The sequence below is a fragment of the Orbicella faveolata genome, unplaced genomic scaffold (genome assembly GCF_042242905.1).
Source record: "Orbicella faveolata isolate gen_17 unplaced genomic scaffold, um_ofav_v1 contig_47, whole genome shotgun sequence".
Lineage (NCBI taxonomy): Eukaryota > Metazoa > Cnidaria > Anthozoa > Scleractinia > Merulinidae > Orbicella > Orbicella faveolata.
In genome coordinates, this window is record NW_028301577.1 from 2,762,559 (window position 1) to 2,775,745 (window position 13,187).

Below are 13,187 nucleotides of genomic sequence, written 5' to 3' on the forward strand. Positions count from 1 at the left end.
GGAAAACTAAAATTTAAGCGAGAGCTAAATCGCTCTAGTTTTCTCTTAGTTTATTTCGGGTGGCCAAGTACCATCCTCTGTTACAAGTTTTATAGAAGTGAGTAGTAAAGAGAAAGGCCAAGATAAAGTTTAATCTTGATAAAATGTGTTCCTAGATGTTGCTTACATAAATACCGATGTTTTTCAATTTGACCTGATATTTTTACTTCTAATATACCTCAAACTCCAGTTCCTCCACTTTTTAATAAACCTGGAGAAGGTTGGTATTTGGTTGGCTTTGTGCGCAAACCCCAGCAGAAAATTGAAACAATGCCTCATGGAGGAAAATGTAAGGTCTTCTATTTTATTTCTCGAGCTGACACCCAGAGAAAAACTATCTGTAGCGTTTTATAGCTATTTGACTAGGGGAGGGAGAATACAGGAGTGATAGGGTTAATTTAATTTTTACTACCTTGTTATGATCTGCGCAAAAAGCCAAAATTTCCGACCCGTATGTACCCGAATACAGATACACTGTAAGCACAAGCCGCGTATAACGAAACTTTCGGAGCTGAGGTATTCAAGAACACCTGTTGTATCCTGTTTATTAAAAACTAGATCATTGGATAATGCAATTCGCGAGTTTTCATTGGCTTCGCCATCATAGGTTATGAGCCATTATATCATGCTCTTCTAATTAGGTAAGCGTACGCGTGATTTTTTGGGGCGCTTTTTATTTTTATTTGAGTCTAATATATTATAATTTGGATGCGTTTTTAATAAAACAGTTATTCCACTGGCGCACGCTGGATATGAGATGGTTATAGCCAACTCCGACGGCGCAACGCGCCTCGTTGGCTATCTACCATCTCATATCCAACGAGCGCTCGAGGAATAATTGTTAAAGAATCCGGCTCACAATTGCATATTACTAGAATACTCAAGGAGAGTTTTGCTTTGGCGTATTGTCAATACATGTAGATCAAATATGGCAACTTTGATTGTACAGGAATAGCCTGGCTAAATATTTGACACGTTCATCGGCAGAAGCAATTACGTGCACTTGTGTAACTCGATATTTTTTTATAATATTATTTGGAGATGTGTCTCAACTTTATCTGTTTTAAAGATGTCTTATATTCGAACTGCAAACATTTATGCATCACTGGCGCGGATCTAGGATTAATGGTGACTGATTTCGAAACAACGAGTGCGTTCTAGAGTGGTCCAGGGAAGGAGCCCATGGTCCAGGGCCATGCTCTCTTATGAACCGGAAATGTTCTGAATTTGTTATCCCTGAAGTCTCCTTAAGGGGTTATCCGAGTCATTTTGAAACATCTGACCAATTTCCGTAAAACGGTGGAATTCGGTATCAGATCCGCGCCTGTACGAAGACAAAATACAGATTAACAAACTCTGGACAAGTAAATATCCTTACTTTATAAAGCAAACAGACTTTATAAAGCAAGTCAAGGTGGTAAGGGTAATGCGGTTGTGCTTGGGGGGAATTTGTTCTCCCAGCGTATACAGCAAAGCACAAAAATATAACTATTTCCTTGTTCAAGGTACAGGTCATTTCAATTTCGTTGGCACTCAATTTTTTCGCAACAAGTGAACACGAGATTGTGGTCATATAAGTGCTAGTCTGTCCGCAGACCCTTGAGTTCGTCGTACTGATAGCCTGTAAACAGGTTCTCGAGTCGAGGATGGGGCGAAGAGAAAGTAGGAAGAAAAAGGACAGAAGAGACAGGAGCAGAGAGAGAGGAGAGACGCCTTAACCCCCACCCCGTTCTCCGCTCGGCCACTTCCCCCTTTTTGGCCCTTCGAATTCCAGCCGGAGCTTGTTGACAGGATATCGTCGTGATCGCAAGCTTAGCAAAATATTAACCCGGCGCGTGGGATATGAATGAGCCAAAACGCAAGGGGGTTGGGCAAGATGATAAATAGCTCATAGCAAAAAATAAACGTCTGTGAACAGACCATATAAATGAATATGGAACGACCAGTGGGACGTCGTCAGAGTTACAAAATACTTCGAATTTGCTAGTTCAAGAAAGGAGCTGGTGTCAAATGATATGTGTAGCTTGGTTAGCAATCTTAATCCATAATGGGTCAGGAGTTTTTAGCTTGTCGAATTTTGCATGTCCTTGGATTGCTACCTTCCTCAGCCATTAATAGTTAGAGAAAGATTATAAAGAAGGTCATTTTTTAGTGTTCGGTGGGCAATCTGCGTTTAAACTTCATCCATCTGTCGGTGGAATGATGACCAACATCTAAGTGTGAATCATGCCGTTGTATATTTGTCTATACAGGGCGTGTCTGTCTTTGAATGGATTCTTCTACGTCACTCTCCTTGCTTGAAAAATCCACCATCAGGAAAATTTCTCGTCAATGTTCAGTTTTAAGTGTCAGCAAATTTGTTTCAGTCTTAAGCTACTGGTTCTTGGCACCCTTGCAGTGACCGATCTTGTGTTTGTTGTATAAATCACTGATAAACTCAAAGCGCTGAAGTCGATTTGCAAACCTGCTGTCTGGATCCTAGAAGTATTGAAGAAGAGCAAAGAAAGTTTTAAAAGGTATTTAACAGCCAACTTTTATTCTCTCACTCTTTCCATTTTCTACCGAATGTTGTGGATCTCGCAGTTATAGAAAAATGCCAACATCATAACAAGTCTAACATGAGAGGAAAGACACCCTAAAAGACGCCTTGACTGTGGCAGGAAAATGTGGAAAATGAAACACTCAAAACACTCACCGTCAAATGAGCGAATGAGAGGGGTGACAATGTATGGTAACGATGAACAATCCAAACATTAGGCAGCACTATGAATTTGTACCTGAGAGAAATCAAAATATACACGTTAATGATAGGAAAATATTTCTGCTTGATCAATTAGTGTGAGGTCGGTCGGAGGGAAATTGTCGATTAACCCTTTGTGTATTCATAACCTTTTTAAACAGGTATTAAACGGGGAAGAGGGGGAGGGAGAGTGTTTTTCGCCTCCCTTACCCTCATCAACCTCGTTCCCAGGGCTTCTCCGTTAGAGATTGGGAAGGGAAAGCCCTGAGAACGAAGCTGTTTATTCGTGGAAATGGTGTTTGTCTATAGCTAAAAGGACAAGTTTGTGAAGAGTTCGACCTGCAGCTGTGCTGGATAAGGAATTCCCCATAGTGAATCTAAGCGCACTGTATACCGCTGAGACAACGTTTTAAAGCTCTCGAATGCGTCTAACGATTATGCGTGCACAGAAAAAACGATGAAATCGAGGCTAAGGGTGACTTGCCTCAGTAGTGCGAGTTCTATGACGTGAGAAATCTTGTTCATTCCGTAACCAGTAAACCTTTCGTCGTACAGCGGAAGTTCAGGAGTCAATCTGCAAAACAAGAATTTCCAAATCTCGTCATGTCAACAAAAGGAGAAAGGTACAAGAGCTCACTGAACCTTGGTCTTATTCTACAGCAGACAAGTAAGGTACTAACATAAGCCAATAAATTTTCGTCCCCCGAGGCCGCGCTCCTTTTGGTCAGCACCAAGAATCGCGACCTCTGGGAAGGTTCAACACAGGAAGTCCGCGATTCACGGACTTCCCGTCACTCTACGCGTGCTCAAAGTCAAGTTTGACAGATCTGATTGGCTGAGAGTACGAAACAAATTCTCTGCGCATGTTCAGAGAATCGGACCCGGCCAGAGATCGCGATTCTTGGTGCTGACCAAAAGGAGCGCGGCCTCTGGGGACGAGAATGAAGCCAATACTTCAGCTAGCAAAACCAAGAGTTGATCGTCTCTTGGCAAAACATAATAGAGCCCAAAAGATGAACAATTTTCGCCTTTACGTGAAGAGCCCCTCACAAGATTCGCGGTAAAGAAGGACCAAAATTAAAGTAAACTAGATCAACGTACCCCGGCCAGAAGAAGATATAAAACACAAGAAACTATACAGTTTATCTAGACTATCTAGAGTACTTAATGACTTTAGAACTAATCGTTTACGAAAAAGTAACTCGTTTTAACGGAAAATCTTCCCATAATAAGCTCTTTTGCAGTGCACACCTTAAAATTAAGTAAGGTTCGTATTTATCCTGATAACGGCTGACTTCATATGACTCATTGATGTGGTACCACTTGGTATAGTTTGTGGAGCTATGAGACAAAGGAGACTCGATTTGTCCTGAGGCGAGTCAAGGAGTTATAAAAGAACAGGTGAAAAGTGAACTGGAATTCTATACGGAATCTATTGACCAAGTAAACCTGCAACGTTTCACCGAACGCGCCCCAGCCTCCACGCCTAATGGTGTCAGGGAATGAATTTTGGAACACCATTCATTTATCCTAGTGCAGCTTGTTGGTTATTAATTAAGATATATTGCACCAACTTCGAAGGATACTAAATGGCGCCAATTTCTTCTTTCTTTTCACCATTTTAACAAGTTCCTCCTTCGTCTGTGGAAGATCTCTAGAGTTCTGAAAAAAGTTCATAACCGTAAGGTCATTACTAACCAGGCGCTCGAGCATTAACGGAGGGGGAGGGGTGAGTTGCCGGGCGTGGTGTAACACTCACGAACTATCAGGACCAGCATAAGTGTGTGATAATCAGTAAAGTCGAATCATGCACTAATCATACATTGCGGGTCTTTGTAAGATGGAGCCTTTTAGCTAGATCTTTAAAGAGTCTATCAAGACTGATTAAGTGTTTATTTTTTTTCTATGAGCAAAACTCGAGGCGAGACGTTCATTTCTACAAATTGCGCAGCGTTCAAATTTTTCTTGCAATTTTTCGCTTCTCGCTGTACAATATACGGAGTTTAGAAAGGATTACTTAAAAACTAGAACTGAACTAACCACATTTCTTGCGCCATCAAAGGCAGGCACGACAAATGCAACCTTGTTATTGGTACCATTTCTTGTCTCATTGTACTTAAGAATCTGATTTCTGAAAGTAAACATTTAAAACGAGAGTGAGTAATGATTGAAACTTAAGAACTTCATTTGCCAGACATTAACTGAACCTTTTTTAGCCTGCCTTAAGTGATAATTAAAGGCAAGTTACGCCTACAAGGTCCTACAACCTACCTTGCAATAGTTTCTAATTCTGGCGAAGGAACGAAATCCACATCGATCATGAAAATATATTGCGTTTTAACATTTCTGAGGAAAAAAAAAAGAAAAGAGTGAAAAATGACTAGCTTCTACTTAGAGAGAACTTTACAAAAAGTACACAAAATTACTGAGTAATAGTCTGACTGTCATATCATAGATATGGCACTACAGTCTTGACTTGAAATTTATCTTCTTTCCCGATTGCTCGTGCATTCTAAACGAAGGTAAATCTCGTGTCTTTGCTTACTTGACTGCAATGTTTCTGAGGCGATTGATTGGATACTGTGGACCTATCTGTGGAGAGAAACAATTTATCAACTAAGGCGAGTTTAAAAATATAGGTCTGCAATGCATGCATGTCCTCTTCTGAAGGTACAGATTAAATTGAAAATCAATGACCCGAAACTCCCCCGAAACTGAATTTTCAATAAATGAGGCACTTTAGAATTGATCATATATGGGGTATATAGGCATTTGCTATTTACCTTCTTTCCATATATGACCATAACTGAGACCGTGGAAAACTTGCTGAATATTGGTGACGGTAATCGCATCTGTACCTCTCTCCTGAAAGAGAACTCGTTTCAAATGTGGTAAAAAAAAAATGTGGAGAACAGAAACAACAATTGTCCTTTTGTTTGAGAACAAAACAGCCCATCATCAGAGATGTTTTGTTTAAATGGTATCTGGTAGCTTTCGAAATGACAGGTCTGGAATATTTTGTTATTCAAACCGTTTAATTTCAGAGTAACTCATAGTTTTAGAGTGCGTGAGAATGTAGACTAGCCCAGTGCTACATATCAACTAAAATCATTTTACAACTTTACGCGATTGAAAAATGGTGAAGGAAGGACTAAACCAGACTTCTTCAAAAAGGGGAAAACCATCCACTTTAAAACCATTTTATCTTACTTTTTGAAATCAATATCGTTAGCGTCTTCTAAATGAACGTAAACTACTATTGACAGAGGACCTGCAGAAGAAATAAAAAGAGAAGATCGATGAGTAATGATAATTGAATAGTTACTGGTCAACATTCGATTTCTTCACAGCCATAAATACGAATTCATAAAATTCTCGCAGTTGGTACGGCGAGCAATGTATGTTAGGCATCAAGGCTTAGTTCAAGACTTGATGTATATCTATCAATTTAGTTTTTGCTGGCAAGCGCTTTTACTCAATTTTAACAATGAAATTACCAAGAAAATGTGATTTAAACGAAAAGATTTACAGACCTTTACATAATGATTAGTTAGAAAGCAAGCTTCGCCAAGCTTGTCGTGCTTGTTTAACTCTAGAGAAGGGAAAGCTCTTAAAACTTGCTAATCAATTCTTACCAGTCCAGAATCTTAAATTCCTCTTCAACATGTTTATCCTATTGAACGTTAGCTGTGTCACCAAAGTGACTGCGTCAGAATCCTAACAGTAAGAGTAAAACGATAAATTTTCAGTGTGACCATCTTTACGTCACTTTGCCCCCGTTCTTATGCTTTATTGGACACAGTGATATAGTTGTGTTAGTGTCTTAGGTCGTTAGTACCAAAAAATCCCCTTTCTCCACTCTGACATTAAGTGTAACCAGGCTTTCAGGGCGAGAAAGATGAGTTCAGGCGCTGGTTTAGTATTCACCACAAGGTATAGGTGTTGTAGAGAAGTTCAACTTTATTTACAGGATTTCGTAAAACCTTGCACTATTCTTCAGGTTACATTTTGTACCACCAATGGCGATCGGCTGAGCAACCTTCAAAAAGACGTTTATCTACGAAAATTTAACAATACATTTGATTAAGTAATTATTTAAAAGAAAATAATGACTAGAAAAAGTGGTCTGGGCCAATATCTAGGATACATGACAATGACCGACAGCTCGTCTTCAGGGCCTCTCGTTCAGAAACCCGAAAGCGCTCCGCGAGGGCTTTGGCCATGAGACTGTTAACAAGTTTGCAGATCACTCAAAGGGTTTGCAACACTGAACTGTACGTACTGTTGGTGAACACGCTGAATAGAGTATTTCAGTGAGGAAATCTCCAGACTCAACAAGTGGTCTCTTGCTTAGTGCTTGGCACGGCTCTAAGAGTTGCTTTGGCTCGATACTGTGGTTTTTCAGCAGTCTGGAATCTTTGCAAATAAAGATAAGATATTTTTTAAAAAATCATCCTGTTGAAGGTGTCCGACTAGTTTAGCTAAATTTAAAGAAGTGTGACAGATGCCTGTAAGAAAGATTTTATCACTGTTCACTACTATAACTCAGATACATATCTTTCCTAAAATGACTTTTTTCATCTTGAGCAAGGAAGTCCTTATATGGGTTTACTTACCATATATAGGTTTAACCGCAAGGTCAGTGAAGGTGACATATCCCTCATATCCAAAGCAACCCAACATAACCGTGACACTGGTGATTTGTTCTCCTCGAGGTGAGATCTACAAAAGACAGAGTTCTTTACTGATTTAATAGCTTCCGTCTATATTTTCTTTATTCTTTCTAGTAGCCAAAAGAAAAAGCAATATTTTTTTCAGCCTTACGTCTCTGAGTCAGAACTAAGTAAAGCTGCCAATTTGGGGGAACGTTGCTAATCGACATGGCCTATTCCTTATAAGGAAAACCTCGCTTACATCGCTTTTGCTCGGCGGTTTTCTATTGGATAATAAGAATCGGAAACTCTTCAAATGTGTTCGTTATTCGTAACTTACAAATTCTGTTTTCCTGTTCATAACTTTTCCAGATTCTGCTGAAAAATCCATCCTGTGAAAATTAAGGTGAAGAAATAAAAATTCCGATTGAATTTTTCAATATTCTTTGACCCAGGAAAAATATTAATAAGAGCCTGCAACTTTTAAAGAACCATTTTCCTAGTTTTACTCAACCAACTTACTTGAGTAGCTTTCTTTTTCCACTTGATAGCACCACAAATATTCGAGCGCCATAAAACGGTTCGTAGCTCTGTGAAACAATAAACTAGAGTAATATCGTAAATCCTCGAATTAGCACCTCCCCTCGAACAAACGCCCACTTTGAATAAGCCCTCCTCCTATCGCCCGAAATTTAATATAAGCGCCCCCCCCCCTCCCTCGAATAAGCGCCCCCTCCCCTCTCCCCCATTTTGTAGATGAGTAATGAGACAACAAAGGATGTATAGTTTTCGTCATGTAGTATAAGATTTGTACATAGTTTCAGTTTGTGAACACGTTTAGTGAACACGTTGAACACGTTAAATACTAACAGTGCCGCGATTTAAACTTTAGGATCAGCTTTTTATGTCAATAAATAAACAGCTTATGTTAATGTTTACGCGCAGATGATGTATTAAAAAATGATCACGTCAGGCCACGATTTGGGAAAAATTAAATAAGCGCCCCCCTCGAATAAGTGCCCCCGTCTTCTCCTAAACTTGAAATAAGCGCCCCGGGCGCTAATTCGAGGATTTACGTCAATAGTGAGACCCAACCAAATGTGTTACTTGTAAGACAATTTCAAAGATTAAGACCAGTTTCTGCAAAGTTAAGTTTCTAATAGGTCTTTGCAAAACCGTTTTTAGCTCAAACATTTCTTTAATAAGAAATAACAATAAAAGATTATTCAGAAATGAATATATGAGATTAATCAGCGCACCCTCAACAAGCTGACTGTAGGTCGCTCCATCTTCCATGAGGCAGAACTGGCTTGGAACTTGATTCCTTTTATCGGGATACTCCTGTTCAACTGTAGATAACAAAGTTAACTTAGCAACGTGCTAAAATGGAAAGGCAATGGAAATTTGTTCTTTCAACTGAGAACTGAGATAAGGATTGAATGCAAACAGAGAAACCCAGCGTGTAACTGAGGTTACTCGTAAGACATGTTCCTAAAATAAAGGCAATCCAGACTACCATATCATGACAAGGCAATCACACAAAAATGAAGTTGGTAAGCTACTTGACGGGAAGTGACATATTTTCCGTATGTTGCTTCACCGCTATTCGCTGGCCTGGTGACTCACGATATCAAAAATTCAAAGCGCAAACTTACAGAGAGATATTGGTATGTCTCCACTATCCTATGCACAGTGCAGGCCACGCTGAAGACCTGCAAGGGAAAATTGAAACATTTTGCCACATTCCAAGTTATTGCATGGTTATATCATCGCTAAAACCCGGACTCACAAGTAAATTCGGCGTTGTGCCCATGGATTCCATATCAAAACAGTACAGCAGCACTGCTTGTTGTGTTTGTTCCAAGGGCTCCGAGTGGATCAAACGTGGGTCTCTGATTATTTTAAGAGACTTTGATGACTCGACAAGCCATTATCTTATCTGTCACGCGATTACTCTTTAACCATTCAGGGAACAGTATTTGCACAAGTCAAATGCGGTCGTCAGGAAACTTCAGTATCAAATACTGGCTTTGCGCGATACTATTTTCATTCTTCTTTTATTTACTTGCCTGTCGGACATTGGGTTTTGATTTACGTTTCATTTCAGTCACTTCCCATTTCACGTGTGACATCCACCAACCACGGAGGGATAGCGAACCGCTTTCCATGACATGTGGGCTCAGCAAGTTGGGTGCTTGGTGTTGCCAAGTCTTAACTGGCGGTTTTATCTTTTGCTTGAGGGTAACAGTCTCAGTGGGCAGGCCTTGTTCTTCAAGATCTCTATGCCAGCAAAAAGAGCAACATATTCAGCTAAGTTTGGAGTGATTTCCCCCACTGTCATTGTTCCACACACCCCAAATCCAGGTGTACAAAACGTTGAATTTCAAACTCGTATTTCACTCGGTATAATTTATATTGATATTGATTTGCCCCTCTGTTTATTAATTGCTCTCAGTTTTTCAGTTTTTTTCAGTTTTTTTTTTTATTATCGCACACTATTTACAGAAAAGCAACTTAACGTAAGATGGTTTACAATGATATAGGAAAAATACATACAGATAGAAATTAACTAGAAGAAACAATATTTAATTGTGTACAGTGACCAAAGTAGCCAATGAGCTTTTGAGTTGGTCACTGTCATGTAGATATAAGTTGGTGTTGGCCGCATGCTAAGTTAATTTCAATTAATATTTACGCTAAAGACGATAGAGCTACTTCAGGGAAGGCGTTTATAGCTATCAAAAATATCACTTAGTAACATAAGTCTCCCCTGATAGGCATGCAATACGTGCAGATTAAAATGTTGACTCGACCGGCGATATCATCAACTTTTCGGAGTTAAATTCTGGCTTTTTCAACAGAACAAAGCGAAGGAAAATAGTAGTGACAGTAATCTAAGAGCTGGTAAATGCTGATGGAAGAAATAAGAATTAAAGGAAATCTGTTTAAAACGTTAGACTTCCACAACCCGTAATAACTTGAATCTTAAGTTTTCGAGTGCGCTATCTATGTGACAAACTATATATCCCTTGAATTTTAAGAAAAGAGCTGACCTTTCAATGGAGGCCAGCATTTCTTCTTGCAGTAAAGGATGGAGTAAGTTGACAAAGTAGAGCACAATCATTGTAATCATTGTCCAACGCCATCTTAGCAGTCCTCGTGTGAGTCCAAGGTATCTGGCTGTACAAACTACACAGTGAAAAGGCATTCTATTCTTGGTTTGGCGGGATGACCTGGGGCTCCATCTATGATGAAACTAAAACAGGATAGAAACCGATAAACTAAAACAGCGATAAAACAGAATAACAGAACAATACTGAAGGACTGGTTTTCCTGCAAATTTTGTAATCAGTATAAGAGGGATCTCAACAATGTTAACCGTGAACCAGGAAAGAGGAATATTCTCTATTTCTCTCTGTTTTATCACCGTGAACCAACATCAGAGCGTGAAAGGTCAAAATTAAACATTAAACCTTCAGCTAACACACAAATGCAATTTTAGTCACTACGCATCTTCACCAGTTAACCCCCTCCCACCCCACCACCATTAAGAACCTGAGAGATTTCTACGTCAAATTGAGAGCTTCAAGCTGATTTCAGGATAATCTTCTGTCTGGATAATCCTCAATCCGTCCTGTTCGCGGTTTTAAAAGCTTATTTTTGATTACTGTACGAGCCTACGATTAACGTTCCCTTGGTCAGCAAGGTAACAACGGTTCCTGGTTACAGACAAAACTAGGTCAATACATAGAACGAGGCCGCCTTACAGGTATTTGCCAAATTTTTGATATTCGTTAAACTTTTCACAACCAAGAAATGCATTGAGTCAAATTAAATAGGAGAAAGAGGCGTATTCTGTTACTGTTGAGTTAGAAGGAGAGGTAATTCAAATCAGAATCGAAGCCTTCAGTGTAGTTTAAATCCAGCGCAATAATGTATTTAACCTGACGTTGTCCACTTAAACACCCGTCGCCAATTACAAGCTAAGACTAACACAACCTTGAGCGGTCGTCACAGGTTCTCTTAGTTTGATCTGTTTTAGGGAGTTATGGTAGCATTCAGCTTATCACAATAATAATATATATATATCGGAGTTAACGTTGTGTAGTCTTGAACGGCGAATCGAAACGGTTAAAATGACAGAAAACGACATTGTATTTGAAGGGTGTCAGTTTTGTTTCTCTAAAATGTCACTTACTACTTACCTTTGATCACATGATCTGCCCAAGACGGCTTGTTCCAGAACAGGGCCAACGTTAAAAACTCTTTTGAAAAAACACGTGCGAATGGAGAACGGAAGAAATAATAATTGGGCGGAGTTTGCGTACCAGTGGATAAAAGGTAGAGCACATGGACTGGTCTGTCAACTGGTTTGTTTCCGTTTCTTGACTGGTGGGCAAATACACTTGTCAAAACGGACGCGCGTTTACATACAATGACGTTTAAAAACGGCTGCTGGTTTGCCAGGTTCGCCGGATTGTTTAGACAAACACTTGCAGTCGGATTGAGGAAAGCTGTGTTTGATTGCCAAAACCATTTATCATCATCGGCGCACGTGCTTATATACGGAGAACGTAGTGGATAACTCTTCCTGTCGACCACTTGACTTTGCTAGCTTCCACTTCACCCGCAGATCGTAAGAACTGTCCAAACAATTTTCGTATACTTTTCGCTGTCTCTTGAAGGTCTTAAAAATATCCTCAGTTTTACATAAAGTTTAGCCTTCCAGCGTCCATTTCAGTGTTCCGATAGTTAATGCTTTAAAAATTTGTTTGTGTCACCTTTTTTTAGTTGGCTAATTTCAGAAGCGCAAAGAGATCTTTGAACCACTTGAAAAAGCGCGTAAATTGCGATTTCCTTGTCTCAGCCAATCGCATTGCAGAACAGGAATGAGGTAACGTGACACAACAAAGGGTTTAAACTCCGGCCTCCGAACATGTTGCTGACCTGATTATTAAGGGTTCAGTAAACTCTGAAGGGGTACCACGTGTACTTACTGAATAGTTTCAAGTTTTTAGCGATAAAAAGTCTAGAAACTTTTCTTCAGGGCCTTATTTCATTCTTCCATCTTAGTGTGTCCGGATGAACGAAATAATGGATGACCTAACAAGGGGAAAATTGGAGTTTCTTAACCGCTAGATGCTATAACAGCAAAGGTATTGAAGTCGTCTGGTAGAGACGCTGGGTAGCTAGATGAAATTAAAATGTTAAACGCTTCATGAACTGTTATTACATCAGGTGAAATGAAGGATGTGTTCTCAGTTCATCGCCACAAAACTGCACATATACTACCTTCCAGCCGTCAGGGAAGATAACAGCGCTGAACACTGAATTCTCTGTTAATGAATGTCTCATTGGACTATTCTATGTAGTGTTAGAAGCGCTGTGAGAATATTCCTCCTACATTCCCCTGGTATTACTTCAAATTTTACGCTCAGTAAGTTTACACGTTCAAGCAAAAATATCCACCATGCTTGAGTTAGCAGCTGTGAAACAAACCACCTGCCAGGCTATAACCTTTCGCCAGTTATGGTTTTTAAATCTTTTGTTGAAAAAGTACATATTTGTAAATAGACGGTCTTGATTTTTTGGAATAGCAAATTAGGAAGATCCCGTTATGCTGAAGGGAGATATCTTATGCAACACCTGTAGAGTAGTGGATTTCATTACTATATACTATATTTTTATTTTTTATTTTTCACTTTATTTTAATATATTTTTTGTTACCCTCGACCCTCGACATGTTACCCTCGACT

General features: G+C 39.5%; 1 protein-coding gene across 1 annotated transcript; it reads right to left on the bottom strand.

The window, feature by feature from the left end:
* Window positions 1–709: 709 nt before the first annotated feature.
* LOC110059940 (xylosyl- and glucuronyltransferase LARGE2-like) lies at window positions 710–12,294 on the bottom strand. The gene is made up of 20 exons (XM_089280104.1): window positions 11,637–12,294; window positions 10,485–10,687; window positions 9,501–9,711; window positions 9,087–9,143; window positions 8,691–8,780; window positions 7,954–8,021; window positions 7,772–7,823; window positions 7,396–7,501; window positions 7,062–7,195; window positions 6,415–6,496; window positions 5,990–6,050; window positions 5,563–5,644; window positions 5,325–5,371; window positions 5,051–5,125; window positions 4,820–4,910; window positions 4,366–4,441; window positions 4,031–4,148; window positions 3,264–3,353; window positions 2,735–2,816; window positions 710–2,517 (listed from the first exon to the last, which is right to left on the bottom strand). The coding sequence occupies exons 2-20, from the start codon at window positions 10,637–10,639 to the stop codon at window positions 2,413–2,415; spliced, it is 1,782 nt and encodes a 593-aa protein (XP_089136230.1). The 5' UTR covers window positions 10,640–10,687; window positions 11,637–12,294; the 3' UTR covers window positions 710–2,412.
* Window positions 12,295–13,187: the final 893 nt, after the last annotated feature.

Excerpts from the sequence above, each read along its gene's own strand:
- LOC110059940 (XM_089280104.1), bottom strand. The coding sequence starts at position 10,639 with ATGCCTTTTCACTGTGTAGTTTGTACAGCCAGATACCTTGGACTCACA. Across the intron at positions 5,372-5,562 it reads TGGTCATATATGGAAAGAAG|ATAGGTCCACAGTATCCAAT; the intron begins GTAAATAGCAAA and ends TTCTCTCCACAG. Across the intron at positions 4,149-4,365 it reads GAAGAAATTGGCGCCATTTA|GACAAATCGAGTCTCCTTTG; the intron begins GTATCCTTCGAA and ends GACTCGCCTCAG.